We start from the raw sequence: 18,723 nt of genomic DNA, 5'->3' as shown, positions 1-18,723 counted from the left end.
AAATAAATGTACAAATTTGTAATAAATTCAACCGCGAAATCGGTATTTTGAGGCACGCCATGTTGCTGTATGCGTATGAGAGAGCTGCTGGCTCTACAGCCATCACGAAAACATTGCTGTATGCGTGAGAGTGCTGCTGGCTCTAGACTCTAGACTCTAGAGTCTAGAGCCAGCACGAGAGAGCGGCTAGAGCCAGCACGAGAGAGCGGCTGGCTCTAGAGCGCTCTCTCGCTGGCTTTTGAACGAAGTGCGAGAGAGCCTGGAGCCAGTTCAAAAGCCAGCACGAAAAAATCGTGTGCAAAAAAATCGTATGGCGTTACTAATCTTATACTTATACAATCTTTGCCAACACCACACCAACACTAACACAAACACACATCGTTTAATTACAGAACAGGTGAACAGGTGAACACCAAAAACTGCCATATCGCTGCCTTTATTCACGTACTTGCAGATATATTTAATCGATTTCACGGAATTGCAATATTCTACGTTGATGTGCGCTTGGTATGATTTTGACAATAGGGGTGAGTATGGAACCACCCAACGATTGTCTACCTCAATATCACCAATTCTCATGTTTAAAGTTTCCGAAGTCCCGCCATCTTCAGTTGACCGTCTCCTATACAGAGGATATCCATCGTCTCCTGTTACCGTGTTGGCTGCAAATGCTCGAGGATATCGCTTGGAACACTTCCCGTCTACCATGCATGGTGAACTTGGGTTGAGGGTACCACATGGGCCATGGATCATGTTCTTGATGACAACTGCATGCAAATCCGTATCAACCTCTGCCCGTGGAATCTCAGCGCATATCACATCGTCAATTTCGTCTGGAGTAATTTTATCATACAGCCAAATCAGTATGTGCGCATGCGCCAATCCTCTCTTCTGCATTCAACTGATTACACCCAGCACCACACAGATCAAAAAACTCCATGTTTCACAATGAAATCCATCAGTGACTTGAGCTTTTGTCTGAAAACACGGGCTGTGATGTCATGACTATCTCTAGACATGTCCAGGAAATATCAGCTGCACTATCTCGTCTCAAGCTGGATTGCAGGTGATAAATAAGTCTGAACGGGCGTAGCAACGAACATATGCCATGGTATCTTGAGCATATTGCTGCATGTGGAGTGGACTAACTATGTATGAGGATGGCAAAATCGTGAGGAGGACCTAAGACAATCATATATTAAAATGTCGTCAGTTGTTTCATCTGTACATTGTTGATATGTATGCAAAAATTGAAACAGAACGTTTGCTGTTGCTCCGATTGAATCAGACGAAACTTCGGTCCGAGGAATATATCCATTTGCGGGATGCTGTGATGAATGACCGTAATACAACCAACGTTGGAAAGCTCACGATTTTGCCATCAAGATGCCATGGCATATGTTCGTTGCTACGCCCGTTCAGACTTATTTATCACCTGCAATCCAGCTTGGGACGAGATAGTGCAGCTGATATTTCCTGGACAATCGTCTAGGGATAGGCATGACATCACAGCCCGTGTTTTAGACAAAAACTCAAGTCACTGATGGATTTAATTGTGAAACATGGAGTTTTTGGATCTGTGCGGTGCTGGATGTAATCAGTAGAATGTATCCAGCTGTAGTTCATTTGGCAGTCCATTTGGAGAATGGTCAACATGTCTATTTCACAGAACTAAATGTGCAAGAAAGAGTCCTGAATCCGCCTGCCACAACTCTGACTGCCTTCTTCGCCTTATGCCAGGAAGATGCTTTTCCCAGAACCTTGATGTATTCAGAAGTGCCCTCTTATTACACGTGGAATGCCACTAAAAGCGAGCCCGTCGAAGGACAACCTGGCATCTTCAAAGAGAATACAATCGGTAGACTCTATACAGTGCACCCTAATCAAGATGAATGTTTATTCCTTCGAATGCTGTTGGTGAATGTGGCCGGTCCCAGGTCTTTCCAGTATTTAAAAAATCTCAACGGTATCACGCATGCGTGCAACCACAATATGCCGCAGAGAAACGTGGCAGGGTACAGCTAGTCTATATATATATAAATGCTCTGTTCGTGTCTACTTCCTTTATAGACTTGAAAAGTTTTGAACCGTTTAAATTTTGACACAACATGCGTTGAGGTTCCAGCTCGGTTATTGTCTACTTTTGATGTTGATAGCTTATCTGCGTTTGCGAATATATCAGTTTTTTCGCGTTTCTCCGTGCCCCTATTGCTGCGCCCTCTACAGGCAGCCAGCTGATTCGAAGCATTTCCTTTCAAACATCCCAAAAATATTGAAAGAAGAAATAGGAGATTAAAATTTTATATTTTTGTTCAGTTTCAGTAAGAAACGAATTCATGCCACCCAAGAAGTCGAGTTTGGGTCGTCGTACTCGCAACACAGAAGCAAAAAGACGTAAGATTACAAATATGACTGACGAAGAGCGGACCTCCATCCGAGAGACTGAGCGGTTGATAGCAATGCAGATGCACAACGCGGAATCAGCAGATAGGCTTAAGAGAAAACGATTAAGAGTTAGGCAGTCGCGTTCTGCAGCAATCGATTTGATTCACTCTCAAAATAATGAACGCGACAGGGTAGCTGAAGCGCGTTTAAAGCTTGCAGAAGATCAAAATCTGCAATACAATCTTGCAGATTCTATGCATTCCGATATAATACAACTGTTGATTATAGCTCGAATCGCAATGTCGTTATTGGCCGGAGGCATCAGGTGTGCACATACTGTCATTCTCTTAAATTCAAAAACGAACCAAAAGGATTGTGTTGCGCTTTCGGGAAAGTGAAATTGCCTCAACTTGAAGCACCACCAGAGCCTCTGCACTTTCTATTCGCTGGATCTACTGCTGAATTGAAGCATTTCCTGTTGAACATTAGGAAATACAACTCTTGCTTCCAAATGACGTCATTTGGTGCGGAAATTATAAATGCGCAATGCATGCCAACTTTTAAAATCAAAGGAAAAATCTATCACAAAGCAGGTTCCCTGCATCCGTTCCCAGACAGCGAACACAAATTTCTTCAAATGTACTTCATTGGTGATGATGGAGATGAAGTAGATGCACGTTATGGAATTAATACCTCGCTGAAGAGGCACATTATTTTGCAGCTACAGAAGCTTTTCACGAAAGGAGCAATTTGGTGTTTTTGTTCAAAACAACAATCGATATGATGCCTTCGGATACCCATAAAATTGTCATTCATGCTCCAACTATAGACGAAGTGGCAATTGTCATAGTCGGGGATCAGTTCCAACCTCGAGATATTATTCTCCATCGACGAAACCATAGATTGGTAAACGTCGCAGAAACTCACCGTTGTTACGATGCTTTGCAGTATCCACTCATCTTCTGGGATGGTGCCGATGGATACCATTTCAATGTGAGGATGGTAGATCCAGTCAATGGTGTAGAAACGAATAAAAAGTGCAGCGCGATTAACTTTTACTCATACCGATTAATGGTTCGGAGGACCGAAGACAATCATATATTAAAATGTCGTCAGTTGTTTCATCAGTACATTGTCAATATGTATGCAAAAATTGAAACAGAACGTTTGCTGTTCCTCCGATTGAATCAGACGAAACTTCGGTCCGAGGAATATATCCATTTGCGGGATGCTGTGGTGAATGACCGTAATACAACCAACGTTGGAAAGCTCACGATTTTGCCATCCTCATACATAGGTAGTCCACTCCACATGCAGCAATATGCTCAAGATGCCATGGCATATGTTCGTTGCTACGCCCGTTCAAACTTATTTATCACCTGCAATCCAGGTTGGGACGAGATAGTGCAGCTGATATTTCCTAAACAATCGTCTAGGGATAGGCATGACATCACAGCCAGTGTTTTCAGACAAAAGCTCAAGTCACTGATGGATTTCATTGTGAAACATGGAGCTTTTGGATCTGTGCGGTGCTGGATGTATTCAGTAGAATGGCAGAAGAGAGGATTCCCGCATGTGCACATACTGATTACTCCACACGAAATTGACAATGTGATATGCGCTGAGATTCCACGGGCAGAGGTTGATACGGATTTGCATGCAGTTGTCATCAAGAACATGATCCATGGCCCATGTGGTACCCTCAACCCAAGTTCACCATGCATGGTAGACGGGAAGTGTTCCAAGCGATATCCTCGAGCATTTGCAGCCAACACCGTAATAGGGGACGATGGATATCCTCTGTATAGGAGACGGTCAACTGAAGATGGCGGGACTTCGGCAACTTTAAACATGAGAATTGGTGATATTGAGGTAGACAATCGTTGGGTGGTTCCATACTCACCCCTATTGTCAAAATCATACCAAGCGCACATCAACGTAGAATATTGCAATTCCGTGAAATCGATTAAATATATCTGCAAGTACGTGAATAAAGGCAGCGATATGGCAGTTTTTGGTGTTCAGGCAGAAAATGGTGACAGCAATGCAGTACGAGTTGTCGATGAAATCTCTCAATACCAGGCTGGAAGATACATAAGCAGCAACGAGGCTGCATGGCGAATTTTTTCTTTCCCAATTCATGAACGCTATCCAGCTGTAGTTCACTTGGCAGTCCATTTGGAGAATGGTCAACGTGTCTATTTCACAGAACTAAATGTGCAAGGAAGAGTCCTGAATCCGCCTGCGACAACTCTGACTGCCTTCTTCACCTTATGCCAGGAAGATGCTTTTGCCAGAACCTTGATGTATTCAGAAGTGCCCTCTTATTACACGTGGAATGCCACTAAAAAAGTGTTCACGCGACGAAAACGAGGCGAGCCCGTCGAAGGACAACCTGGCACCTTCAAAGAGAATACAATCGGTAGACTCTATACAGTGCACCCTAATCAAGATGAATGTTTCTTCCTTCGCATGCTGTTGGTGAATGTGGCCGGTCCCAGGTCTTTCCAGTATTTGAAAAATCTCAACGGTATCACGCATGCGTGCAACCACAATATGCCGCAGAGAAACGTGGCAGGGTACAGCTAGTCTATATAAATAAAAATGCTCTGTTCGTGTCTACTTCCTTTATAGACTTGAAAAGTTTTGAACCGTTTAAATTTTGACACAACATGCGTTGAGGTTCCAGCTCGGTTATTGTCTACTTTTGATGTTGATAGCTTATCTGCGTTTGCGAATATATCAGTTTTTTTCCGCGTTTCTCCGTGCCCCTACTGCTGCGCCCTCTACAGGCAGCCAGCTGAATCGAAGCATTTCCTGTCAAACATCCCAAAAATATTGAAAGAAGAAATAGGAGATTAAAATTTTATTTTTTTGTTCAGGTTCAGTAAGAAACGAAGTCATGCCACCCAAGAAGTCGAGTTTGGGTCGTCCTTCTCGCAATACAGAAGCAAACAGACGTAAGATGACGAATATGACTGACGAAGAGCGGGCCTCCATCCGAGAGGCTGAGCGGCTGAGAGCAAAGTAGATGCACAACGCGGAATCAGCTGAAAGACGAGCAGATAGGCTTGAGAGAACGATTGAGAGTTAGGCTGTCACGTTCTGCAGCAATAGATTTGATTCACTCTCAAAATAATGAACGCGACAGGGCAAGGGTAGCTGAAGCTTGGATGCTCCAGGAGGAACGGGGAAAACATTCCTCATTACATTGACTCTGGCTACGGTTCGAGCTAACAAGGACATAGCTTTAGCTCTTGCTTCATCTGGAATCGCTGCGACATTGTTACCTGGTGGGAGGACTGCTCATTCAGCGCTGAAGTTGCCGTTGAACATGCAAATAATCGAGACTCCTACGTGCAACATTTCCAGAGCAACTGGCAAGGGAAAAGTATTGCAAAGATGTAAACTCATTGTTTGGGATGAATGCACAATGGCACACAAAATTCGCTCTCGATCGATCATTGCGGGATTTGCATGGAGCTGCCCAACCATTTGGGAATGCGTTAATATTGATCGCAGGGGAGTTCAAGCAAACGTTGCCTGTGGTTTCCCGATCGACACCAGCTGACGAGATAAATGCTTGCCTGAAATATTCTATATTGTGGCAACATGAACGTACATTACAGTTGAAGACGAATATGCGTGTCCAGTTACAGAACGATGACTCTGCCGACGTATTCTCACGACAGCTACTGGACATTGGGAACGGAAAGCTGCCAGTCAACGAGACGTCGAGAAAAATAGTATTGCCCGAGAATTTCTGTAATTTAGTTACATAGAAGGAAGACCTTATGATATCCGAATAAATTATAGGAATCACGATTGGCTCAGTGGACGAGCTATTCTCGCTGCCAAGAACAAAGATGTCTACCAGCTCAATCATGTAATCCAATCCAGCATAGAAACTGACGAAATTACATATAAGTCGATAGATACCGTTGTGGAGGCAGAGGAAGCAGTTAATTACCCTTCGGAATTTCTAAACTCACTTTATCTGCCTGGAATGCCACCGCACATTGAAATTAAAAATAGGTGTGCCGATTATCATGCTCCGAAATATAAATCAGCCGAAACTCTGCAACGGTACGCGACTCGAAGTCAAGAAATTGATGAACAACGTAGTAGAAGCAACGATCATAACAGGTGCTTTCAAAGGTCAAGATGTCCTCATTCCTAGGATTCCTCTTATCCCGACTGATACACCGTTTCAGTTCAAGAGATTGCAGTTTCCCATTCGTTTGGCGTTCGCAATGACCATAAATAAAGCTCAAGGTCAATCTATGGAGTTGTGTGGTCTAGATTTGGATGCAGATTGTTTTTCACACGGACAATTATATGTTGCGTGTTCCAGTGTCGGAAAACCAGATAGACTTTATATTTACGCGGAGAATGGAGAAACGAAGAATATTGCACACCCAAAAGTATTACAGAATTAAATGAATTTGAAAATTATTTTTTTTTTTTGAGTTATTTCTTGTGCGTGCAACCACAATATGCCACAGAGAAACGTGGCAGGGTACAGCTAGTATCATATATATATGTATGTATGCTCCTTGTTGATGACAGTGCACTATGGTCCAGAAGTTTATTTTTTTGGCATAAATTCGAAATTTTCCTGTTGATGTTTTGTATGTTTGATTTAAAATTATTAAAATTAAAACATCAAACATGAACAAAATTAAGAAAATAAGCTTTACAAGCTTCACTGAAGATTTTTATGACCTTTCGAAGCCACACAATCGAATTGCTGTTTGGTAATAAGAAATTGGTGGCAAATTGCTCTTTTTACTTTTTTGAGTGAAAATAATTGTTCTTCGTCCGAACAAACTGTTGATAGTAATGGAAATTTGTTAATCAAGGTATGTATTTTTTACTGAATATAGTCTGTTTATGTGTTGTCTTAGTGTTTGCGTTTTGTTTAATGTTCAATTTATGTGTATTTTGTATAGAAAATTAACATGCGTCCATTGTGTTTCGTGGAATAAAACTAACGACCTGACGGCTGCTGACAAAAACTAATTACGTCAGTTTATACAAATATATGTCGTTCTTTATCGCTAATTAATAACTTTTCCCCGTTCGTCCCCTTTCTCACGCAATTCCGCAATATTTTGCGACGTTCGAATTTCGCGATAGCGATCTCTTCGATTTTTGGCTCAGCAATAATAGCAAACTATCATCTGTGTTAAATTGCATTTATGAAAAAATTAACCATTACCACGTCGAAGATGATAAAAAATTAGAAATCAATAAAAAAAAACAAGTCAATTTGAATCATTTATAAAAAAAAAATAGGTAAAAAAAAACTTTTTATGTTAAACATACATTGCAATGTTTAAGATAAATGTACGAAAAACCAAAAAATAATAAAATAGATACATTCGTGGGAATTATAAACATATGCATAGACCTGACTAAAATAAGTTTAGTTTAGTTTTTATTTCGCATTCTGTTGTAATTGTATTCTACTTGTTGAGACCTTTCATTTGATACCCATGTTGATAGGATTGATAAAACCTAAGTTATCCGCCATTTTGTAGCGGCGGCCATCTTGAATTTATAATGCTAATAAATAAACATAATTGTATTGTCACCAAAATCCAAAGTGTATACAAACTTGCAGATTAATCGGTTGACAGGAAGAGGGTGAAATTTGAATTACTAAATTTGACCCAAGAATAAAGAAAACAAACGGGGTGAGCTAAATAAAACCGTTTAATAAAAAAGACTACCAAAATGCAACTATATGGTCGAACGTTTTAAGTCAAAGCATACTGAATGGATGTCGTCTACGATATCAGTTACAATAAATGAAAACTGTATGACACAACAAAAACTGGGACGCCGAACTTTGTCTTATGGAAACGCAGGACCACGATTGAAAAGAAAATTGGCATCTGAGCTGGCGAGTGAAAAAGAGCACAACACAACTCTTCTTATGCATGCTGCAGCCGTTTGAACACCTGCTCAATACCCAACACAAACAAAAAAAAAACAACTTCAAATCCAAAAACCGACTCCACTCACGGATACCAAACAGAATTAAAAAAGAAAGAAACTTCTGATCATATACGTCAACCGAGAACAACATCCCATTTAAAAAGGAATTGGAATCTGATTGTGATTCGGATGAGGACTTGAACGAAAGCAGCTCAATAATACTAGAAGAAGAAAAAGAATATAATGTATAAGACAGAACCCATACATAACATATACATATTTATATATAGATATTTAAATTGTTCCTGAAATAAATTTAAGTATATTGTATGAATTCAGCGTCATACTCAATTTCTAATGATAGTACTACGAATCGGTTTGTATGGGAGGCAATAGAGGGCGTGGTCGCACAGACTCCAAATTTTTTTTACATTATTGACTTTCTAAAAAAAAACATAATATGCAAAGTTTTAGGTCTCAAACTCTATTTTTAGAATTTATGCCAAAAAGATTTACTTCTGGACCAAACTGCAGTGGGTAACTGCATGTATATGCTAGTGTATGCATAAGTCGAATCGTGGGAATGCTGACATCTGCATTTATAAACATTCCATGCAGTGCTGTTGATGATCATCAATGACAGGCCATACAAACTGTTGATGAACTTAACATGGCCATGTCCCAGGCTATCATTAATAAAAATTCATCAATTCATTATGTTTCGTCAACAAATTTCTCAACGGCCGGGCCATGGTACTGCCGGCGACTGCCGTCTAGACTACCGCCGTAACTGTATCGTGGGCAGAAGTCGCAGTCGGCGCGTTGATGACATGTTGATGACCGAGGCCTATTGATGACACGCGGTACTGCAGGGAATATACAGAGGAACAAAAACACCACTACAACCTACGTAAAAGTGTGTTGAGACCAATGATCGGAGACCTGATGTGGTGAAAGACACACTACTTGTGAAATGTAATTTGGACAATAAGAAAATACACAACCCAACACTCAAAACTTAACCATAATGCAACACCACATGTTCCCACTAATATTAATAGTAATCAAAAATCGATAAGGCATACAAACATAACCCAACACCAAAGACTTTATAACTTATAAGATGCCTCACGGCCATACATTCGTTTTGCAATATGAGGCTAATTTTTTGATTCAAACGACAATGGCGCTCTCCCTGCTCTCACAAAGTTGAGAGCGTAAATATCTAAAAATAGAATGCGTTTGCATGTATGAGTAAACACAGAACAAAAAAGTGCGCATGTGTGCGTGAATATGTGTGTGCTTCTGTTCGCATGCCCAACGACGAAAAATTTAAATTTTATATTTTGGCTGAAGACCGCTTGTTAGGTAGAGAGGGGGACGAGAACGGCAGCAAAAACAGCTGATGTATACATGTGCATATCGATGTGTTTGTTTGTTTTGATTTTAGTTTGTTTACATTTTTAAAGTGCTTGAGTCCCTTTATATTGTTATTTTTTTCTTTATTTTTAATTATATTATTTTTATAAGTAATGCAAAAAATAAAAATACTTCGTTTAATTCCAATATTTAAATATATATGTATATTATATATTTGAATTATTAAATATATACATATGGGCAATTCTCCAGAAAGGTCCACCGCGGCCAAAAACTTAAAATTGCTTAAAAACGAGTATTTTTAACATGATTATAAAAAAAATTGGTCAGGATGATCAAGACTAAGAGAATTTTTCATTTTCTAAAATAAGTTTCAAAAAAATCGATGTCAAACACGCGCAAATGCAAAAAATGTTGTTTTTATCAAAAAAAGGCATAAAAAATTGAATGTTTTGTTTTGATGTCAATCTATTAAACAAAGGGATTTTGCTTTGACTTTTGCTTTCTAATATCACATAGAAAACCCAAAGAGTAAATAAAAAGTGGAAAAGGATATATGCGATCATCAATATTCGTACAATTTTAGTTTGAATTATCGCTTTCCAAACTGTCGCGTGCGACCGGGACTAAAATTGAATTCAAAAAATAACTACTTAATATTTTAAAATCAAACAAAACAAATTATGAAGAGAATTCATTGCGTAATTCATTAAAATTTATTTTATTTTTTCATCACGTTTCGCTGAAATCAGAGCTTAAACTTGTTTTTTGCAAATGTAACTTCTATTTTTGTCGCGTGCGAACGCAGTACATTTTAGTGAATATCTTGAAAACAAACAAGGGTTCAAAATCGACCTTAGCACCAATTATAGTGCTAACCAAGAGCTATACGTTTCAATTTTTATAAAATTAAAATAAAGTCTTGGCACATGTGTTTTTTTAGTTTGAATGCGTACGAATGTCGCATTCGACACCAGAGAATTGCCTATATAATAAATATTATTATTATAATAACAAAAAAATACCATTTAAATTCATATTTATATATGTATTTATAATTATTCAATTCAATTGACTTAGAAATAATATTTATTTATATATATATATATATATATATATATATATATATATATATATATATATAAATAAATATATACATAAATTATAAAAATAAAATAAAATAAATGTACAAATTTGTAATAAATTCAACCGCGAAATCGGTATTTTGAGGCACGCCATGTTGCTGTATGCGTATGAGAGAGCTGCTGGCTCTAGAGCCATCACGAAAACATTGCTGTATGCGTGAGAGTGCTGCTGGCTCTAGACTCTAGAGTCTAGACTCTAGACTCTAGAGTCTAGAGCCAGCACGAGAGAGCGGCTAGAGCCAGCACGAGAGAGCGGCTAGAGCCAGCACGAGAGAGCGGCTAGAGCCAGCACGAGAGAGCGGCTAGAGCCAGCACGAGAGAGCGGCTAGAGCCAGCACGAGAGAGCGGCTAGAGCCAGCACGAGAGAGCGGCTGGCTCTAGAGCGCTCTCTCGCTGGCTTTTGAACGAAGTGCGAGAGAGCCTGGAGCCAGTTCAAAAGCCAGCACGAAAAAATCGTGTGCAAAAAAATCGTATGGCGTTACTAATCTTATACTTATACAATCTTTGCCAACACCACACCAACACTAACACAAACACACATCGTTTAATTACAGAACAGGTGATGCACAGATTAGAGTCTCTTTGAAGATGCCAGGTTGTCCTTCGACGGGCTCGCCTCGTTTTTGTCGCGCGAACACTTTTTAGTGGCATTCCACGTATAATAAGAGGGCTTTTCTGAATACATCAAGGTTCTGGGAAAAGCATCTTCCTGGCATAAGGCGAAGAAGGCAGTCAGAGTTGTGGCAGGCGGATTCAGGACTCTTTCTTGCACATTTAGTTCTGTGAAATAGACACGTTGACCATTCTCCAAATGGACTGCCAAGTGAACTACAGCTGGATAGCGTTCATGAATTGGGAAAGAAAAAATTCGCCAAGCAGCCTCGTTGCTGCTTATGTATCTTCCAGTCTGGTATTGAGAGATTTCATCGACAACTCGTACTGCATTGCTGTCACCATTTTCTGCCTGAACACCAAAAACTGCCATATCGCTGCCTTTATTCACGTACTTGCAGATATATTTAATCGATTTCACGGAATTGCAATATTCTACGTTGATGTGCGCTTGGTATGATTTTGACAATAGGGGTGAGTATGGAACCACCCAACGATTGTCTACCTCAATATCACCAATTCTCATGTTTAAAGTTTCCGAAGTCCCGCCATCTTCAGTTGACCGTCTCCTATACAGAGGATATCCATCGTCTCCTGTTACCGTGTTGGCTGCAAATGCTCGAGGATATCGCTTGGAACACTTCCCGTCTACCATGCATGGTGAACTTGGGTTGAGGGTACCACATGGGCCATGGATCATGTTCTTGATGACAACTGCATGCAAATCCGTATCAACCTCTGCCCGTGGAATCTCAGCGCATATCACATCGTCAATTTCGTCTGGAGTAATTTTATCATACAGCCAAATCAGTATGTGCGCATGCGCCAATCCTCTCTTCTGCCATTCAACTGATTACACCCAGCACCACACAGATCCAAAAACTCCATGTTTCACAATTAAATCCATCAGTGACTTGAGCTTTTGTCTGAAAACACGGGCTGTGATGTCATGACTATCTCTAGACATGTCCAGGAAATATCAGCTGCACTATCTCGTCTCAAGCTGGATTGCAGGTGATAAATAAGTCTGAACGGGCGTAGCAACGAACATATGCCATGGTATCTTGAGCATATTGCTGCATGTGGAGTGGACTAACTATGTATGAGGATGGCAAAATCGTGAGGAGGACCTAAGACAATCATATATTAAAATGTCGTCAGTTGTTTCATCTGTACATTGTCGATATGTATGCAAAAATTGAAACAGAACGTTTGCTGTTGCTCCGATTGAATCAGACGAAACTTCGGTCCGAGGAATATATCCATTTGCGGGATGCTGTGATGAATGACCGTAATACAACCAACGTTGGAAAGCTCACGATTTTGCCATCAAGATGCCATGGCATATGTTCGTTGCTACGCCCGTTCAGACTTATTTATCACCTGCAATCCAGCTTGGGACGAGATAGTGCAGCTGATATTTCCTGGACAATCGTCTAGGGATAGGCATGACATCACAGCCCGTGTTTTAGACAAAAGCTCAAGTCACTGATGGATTTAATTGTGAAACATGGAGTTTTTGGATCTGTGCGGTGCTGGATGTAATCAGTAGAATGTATCCAGCTGTAGTTCATTTGGCAGTCCATTTGGAGAAGGGTCAACATGTCTATTTCACAGAACTAAATGTGCAAGAAAGAGTCCTGAATCCGCCTGCCACAACTCTGACTGCCTTCTTCGCCTTATGCCAGGAAGATGCTTTTCCCAGAACCTTGATGTATTCAGAAGTGCCCTCTTATTACACGTGGAATGCCACTAAAAGCGAGCCCGTCGAAGGACAACCTGGCATCTTCAAAGAGAATACAATCGGTAGACTCTATACAGTGCATCCTAATCAAGATGAATGTTTATTCCTTCGAATGCTGTTGGTGAATGTGGCCGGTCCCAGGTCTTTCCAGTATTTAAAAAATCTCAACGGTATCACGCATGCGTGCAACCACAATATGCCGCAGAGAAACGTGGCAGGGTACAGGTAGTTTAGTATATAAATTAAGGAATATTTAAAGATAATTTTTTCTGGTTTAAAATTGAACATTTTTATATTTTTCTTATTTGTTAACAGTTTTTTAAGCTCTGGATTTTAATGATACAACATTGATATTAACAGTTCTGATGTCAGTAAAAGTGAAGGCATAAAATCTTCCATCGTATTTATACGGTACGATTTTGGAGTATGACTTGAAGGATAGATGCGCATAACTTTCTTTTGCGCTTCAATCGCTCGGAGATCGTGCCGATTGGAACAGAAACATTCCTTATTATGTCTGCATCATGAATCAAAATTTTGTGAATTAAGGAAAGCATATAAATTTGACTTTCTGTTCTTCTTTGCGCAACTTAACTTTTTATTCTCCGCGAACCTGCCACTTTTTACATGGAAATGTATACGATATATGAATCTAAACATCTTATCCATTTATGGAGAGTTGATTGCCCAATTTGTATAAGATTTCTTTAGCTGGTTTTAATTCGATTTCTTTTAAAATGTTATTTGGCGAGGGAGTGGCACCAAATATTACACAGGCCTGCACAGAAGTTCCTGCAATCGAGCTGAGAATCTTCCCATCAATCATAGTAAAGTGAACTATTTTAAAATGTTGAAATGTTGTAGAAATTAAATTTTTCCCTTTGCTGTTCAATATGTATAACTTCGTTGAATCTGGTGATCAGGTTTGCAATCAGAGAGAGCGTTTGCTGGGCGCCCAGAGCTACTAGCGGCTATTTCAGTTAATACAATAGATATCGAGAACCATGTAGAGGACCAAGCGACCTTTGTGGTATAGGAACATATCGCAGAGGTAAACTTTCGTGGGTCATTCTCTCTATCGCTAAAGTATCGAAGATATTTTAAGCAGTTCAGATTTTTAGTCGTATAGTACGGTATGGAAAGGATAAAAAACGACTTTTAAGCATTAAGAGAGAGCAAGAGGCCAATATTTTTAAACAGCTGTTCGTCGCGCGAAAAATAAAAATTTTATAAAACAGGCTTTCTTAACCGTTTGCCACTTGCTTTCACTTGCATCTCGTTTACATATTTCACATAAGAGATCCCGAAATGAAGAAACATTTGCGGAAAACATGGATTCAGACGTTCAGAACGGCTGATACAGTTATTATAATAACTTAGTAAAGGGAAATGCAATATTTTAGGTTTTTGGAAATTATACCAATTTGTAAGGAAGAAAATATAAATTAAAATAATGAAGGCCAGCAAGGACCATATGGGAAAATCGTCTTGCCGACTTGAGAGGGGGTCCCGACACAGATTGTTAAACGCCAGTTATTTGTCTGGTTAAAAAAGAAAAGATCGGTGACACTTCAAACGAATAAACTTTTTTCTGACAGCGAAACAGTTTCACACTACATCCCGTAATTATAGGGAATTCGTGTTAGATGTTAATGTACACAAATTTCAGTTGATGGTGCCTTCTTCAATTTTATATCACCTCGTTAATAAGACATCTGAAAAATCAAACAAATTGAAAAATGAAGATTGTTAAAAGCTCAAAATAAAAACGAACTAAATCAAAATAGTCCGTTTGTATTTTTATATTCTTGCCTTGTATTATAATTTTAGTCAGAGTTTGCAACGCAATGAAGGAGACATTTTCGACCATATGAAGCCTCTGGCTATGTCTGTTTTTGCCCAAGCTAGTCTCTTAATTTTGAAGCCATCTGAATGAAACGTTGCAGTTAGTTTTCTATAAACTCACACTCGTATATATTTCGTAAAAGGCCGGATCGGCCGACTTTATCATATAGCTGCCATAGAAACGATCGGAATTTTTTTTTTACAAAAATATTATAACTTTTTTTCCAGCAAATTTGAGATATAGCCATTTTAAATTATTATACAATTTTGCGTAAAATTTTATGAAAATCGGACTACTTTATCATGTAGCTGTCATATGAACAATCTGAAAATTAATCATATATAGCAATTTTATTTTATTCTAGAATTTTGGTTTTAATTTTCAGAATACCGGGATACTGGATTATGTAGCTGCCATACAAACAATCTATAGATTAAGAGAAAAATGCAAAGTTGTAACTGAAAAACTATTAAGTTTTTAGGTTGCTAAATGTAATGGAAGTAGGAATTACATCATTTATATGTGTTAATTCCTAGTGATCGAACTTGAAAGGGTATACAAAGTTAGCTTCCTTTCGTATTTGTTTTTTACACCATAGAGATATGTAGTATTCGTCTGTCTGTGAGAATACGTTATTTTTCTTATACCTTATTTTTTGCATTTTATGACATAGATTACCGATCTGAATGTCCGATAACGATAAAAGGAAATTGTCTTCTCAAGTTAAAGCATTTATAAAAACCTCAAAATTTAAGTTTGGAAATCTTTGTCGAAATGGCTTCTGCAGGTTAGGAATATTTATAATTTTAGTTATTGTGCTGTTAAAATATTTTATTTCTTTGACTGTCAAACGCTTTTATTATACAACTAATTTTTAACAACCCGCGTGGCTTAATTTTGACACGTAACGTTTGCATATACATTATACATAGATATACATTCATACATACCTATGTACATTATAAATACATTCTTAAATGTTCGTGTTTGTACTTTTTAATTCTTGTTCTTATATTTCCTTATATATGATTCTATTAACTAAATAAAATCTCGTGAATAACATTATTTTATGTCATTTACAAAGTTTGTTTTATGTACACAATACTTTTTAAATTATATGTTCATGTATAGCAAAAATTTTAATATAAACGTAATAATACTATACATCATTTGCAGGCAAAAAGGGCAAAAAGAACAAAGGTACAGTTATATCTTTACAATCCTTCCTCTCTAATGCTGACACACCTGTTGGAACTACACAAGTCTCAAAGAAATTGCGAAATTTGGATGGCGAAGACAGCGATGACGGTAGTAATACATTGCCATTAGTTTATCAGCTCCCTACTGCGCCTAGGGCAAATCGGATATTTGATGATAATTCCATTCCCCATAAACCCCCATTTATTGCGTATATTAATAATTTGCCATTTGATGCAAATGAAGACGACCTATATGAATTTTTTGGAAGTATTAATTTGATTTCATTGAGACTGCCACGTGAAGATGGTGAAAACGGTAGATCAAGGGGATTTGGCTATGTCGAGCTAGACAATAGAGATGATTTAATTTATGTACTGAGCTTACCGGATCCATCCATTAAAGGCCGTCGCATTCGCATTGAACTATCAAACGAAAACGATCAGCAAAATCGGCAGAAAAACAATCGACGTTTTGATGGCTTCGGAAGTAGTGGAGAAAACAGAGACTCTGGAAATTGGAGACGAGATAGTCAAAATAATGGTAGTAGTTTTGGCTATTCTAACTATGAACGAAGCTTTAATAGAGAAAGAAAGGTTTTACCGGAAAGAGATGAAACTAACACACCAGGCTCTTGGCGCACCTGCGCGAAACCACAATCAATTGATTCTTCTCCAACCCGAAGAGAAGATCTATTATCTGACAAATATCGCGAAAGTCGTGGAAGAAATGTAGAAAGATATTCACGAGAAGACAACTCAAAACTCGAAGAACGACCAAAATTAAATTTAAAACCACGGACTTTGCCACTACCACATGTGACGAAAACGGAACTTGAAAAATCTGTTGAGCATACAAAAATAGGTAAACAAAGCGGAAATTTCTCGTTAAATGTGTTTGGATCCGCAAAACCGGTTGATACAGCGGCAAGAGAATTGGAGATAACAGAACGATTAGCCCTCGCTCGAAAACAGGATACAAGCAGCTTAGAAGAGCTATGTGGAAAACTTACAGAAGTCGAAATGGATAAGAATGATAATGAAAGTTCAAACGAATCAGTTAGCTGGCGTCGCAATCAAGACAGTAGGGATGAAGACAAAGCCCATATAATTAATGGTAATTATTTCATTACTTCTATGATTAATTACGTTAAATTGTAATAATAATAATAAGTACAACGGTGTCGGTAAACGATTTAAGTTATAGCTTGATTTTTATGAAATGCAATAGTTTTTAATTTTAAAATGTACAGCACATTTATTTTTTGTATTATTTAATTTGTATTTATTAATTTGTTTTTGAATGACAATTTTCTGTACACCATTTGCATTTTCTGCACTACAGCGTCAATATATGTACATACTTTCGATAACTACACATCTAAAAACTTTCTGGTCAATTTTAACGACATAGTATCCAAAGAATCAGACAAACCCAGCAAAATACAATCGGTTTGTGGAATTGTGTGGGATCACCACTAAACATGAAAGAGGCGTTCTGCAAATTCACAAAAAGGGTTAATCGATCTGAGATACAAAAACAAATTTAATCATTCAGATTAATTTTACAAAAACATTTTATTTTAGTAAAAAACCTTCATCTTTAAAATGAATATTACCTTATTTAATTTGGAAAACTTTTGCGAACGCCTGACCACTTTTGAAATTCACGTTTGTTTTAACCAAAAAATTGAGTATTTTTTAAAAAGATAAAATTGGCTCTAAAAGATTGCCGCTCGGTCCCAATGGCAGTTATATGACATATGTAGTTGTACAATCTGGCTCATTCATTTTAACTACGGTCGTATACTGTCTTTGTAATTTAATTTATGTTATTTGTACTATATAATTTTAACCATAGATGCTTCATCGTTGCTGAGATAGAGCATTGTGCAAACCATGATACAATTATAACATGAAAGGAAGCTAACTTCGGCTCGCCGAAGTTTATATAGCCTTGCAGATAGAACTTCGATGACACTATAAATTATATATATTTATGTTAAGAAACAATGAAGTATTTTTATTTGAAGTACAAGTACAATGAAGTATTCTTTCATTTCATTCACTTATACATATTATATTTGCAGTTTTACATTCACAGATTTGTATTTTTGCTCCACATCTAACGATCGTTTGTACGGCACCTATATGATATACTCGTCCGATTTTCATAAAATTGTACACAAAATTGAAGAATAATATGAAATAGCTTTATCTCAAATTTGATGAAAATCTTTTGAAAACTGAAAATGTTATAATTTTTATTTTTTTAATTTCTCGATCGTTCCTATGGGATCTATATGATATAGTAGTTCGATTTTCATAAAATTTTACACAAAATTGTAGAATAATATGAATTAGGTGTATCTCTAATTTGATTAAATTCTGTTGAAAACTGAAAATGTTATAATTTTTTTTGTAAAAATTTTCCGATCATTCCTATGGCAGCTATATCATATAGTCGTCCGA

At 38.0% G+C, this 18,723-nt stretch overlaps 3 protein-coding genes across 4 annotated transcripts; all 3 read left to right on the top strand.

Annotated features, from left to right (window-relative positions):
- The first annotated feature begins 418 nt into the window (after positions 1 to 418).
- Positions 419 to 2,025, top strand: LOC147643147 (uncharacterized). The gene is made up of 3 exons (XM_086836615.1): positions 419 to 527; positions 588 to 863; positions 1,670 to 2,025. The coding sequence occupies exons 1-3, from the start codon at positions 497 to 499 to the stop codon at positions 2,023 to 2,025; spliced, it is 663 nt and encodes a 220-aa protein (XP_086692741.1). The 5' UTR covers positions 419 to 496.
- A 9,805-nt stretch (positions 2,026 to 11,830) lies between these two features.
- LOC147643146 (uncharacterized) lies at positions 11,831 to 14,993 on the top strand. Of its 2 annotated transcripts, XM_086836618.1 has the most exons (4): positions 11,831 to 11,939; positions 12,000 to 12,275; positions 13,083 to 13,434; positions 13,525 to 14,993. In XM_086836618.1, the coding sequence occupies exons 1-4, from the start codon at positions 11,909 to 11,911 to the stop codon at positions 13,544 to 13,546; spliced, it is 681 nt and encodes a 226-aa protein (XP_086692744.1). In that variant the 5' UTR covers positions 11,831 to 11,908; the 3' UTR covers positions 13,547 to 14,993. The 2 variants fall into 2 exon arrangements, with proteins under 2 accessions (XP_086692744.1, XP_086692743.1); XM_086836617.1 differs by having other exon boundaries at positions 11,842 to 12,275.
- A 709-nt stretch (positions 14,994 to 15,702) lies between these two features.
- On the top strand, positions 15,703 to 17,627 carry eIF4B (eukaryotic translation initiation factor 4B). The gene is made up of 2 exons (XM_086836616.1): positions 15,703 to 15,842; positions 16,232 to 17,627. Exons 1-2 carry the CDS (start codon positions 15,830 to 15,832, stop codon positions 17,410 to 17,412), a joined length of 1,194 nt encoding a protein of 397 aa, XP_086692742.1. The 5' UTR covers positions 15,703 to 15,829; the 3' UTR covers positions 17,413 to 17,627.
- Positions 17,628 to 18,723: the final 1,096 nt, after the last annotated feature.

This window comes from Drosophila serrata, unplaced genomic scaffold (genome assembly GCF_035046125.1).
Source record: "Drosophila serrata isolate PLE 108 unplaced genomic scaffold, ASM3504612v1 contig_290, whole genome shotgun sequence".
Lineage (NCBI taxonomy): Eukaryota > Metazoa > Arthropoda > Insecta > Diptera > Drosophilidae > Drosophila > Drosophila serrata.
The sequence above is the reverse complement of the archived record's forward strand: the minus strand, read 5'-3'. Positions and strand labels throughout refer to the sequence as shown.

What these genes read in the sequence shown, in the direction of transcription:
- LOC147643146 (XM_086836617.1), top strand. Translation starts at nt 11,909, where the DNA reads ATGTGCGCTTGGTATGATTTTGACAATAGGGGTGAGTATGGAACCACC. An exon ending in TTTATCATACAGCCAAATCA is followed by an intron (nt 12,276 to 13,082) that starts GTATGTGCGCAT and finishes TCTATTTCACAG; the next exon opens with AACTAAATGTGCAAGAAAGA. An exon ending in AGAAACGTGGCAGGGTACAG is followed by an intron (nt 13,435 to 13,524) that starts GTAGTTTAGTAT and finishes ATTTGTTAACAG; the next exon opens with TTTTTTAAGCTCTGGATTTT.
- LOC147643147 (XM_086836615.1), top strand. Translation starts at nt 497, where the DNA reads ATGTGCGCTTGGTATGATTTTGACAATAGGG. An exon ending in GTATGATTTTGACAATAGGG is followed by an intron (nt 528 to 587) that starts GTGAGTATGGAA and finishes TCATGTTTAAAG; the next exon opens with TTTCCGAAGTCCCGCCATCT. An exon ending in TTTATCATACAGCCAAATCA is followed by an intron (nt 864 to 1,669) that starts GTATGTGCGCAT and finishes TCTATTTCACAG; the next exon opens with AACTAAATGTGCAAGAAAGA.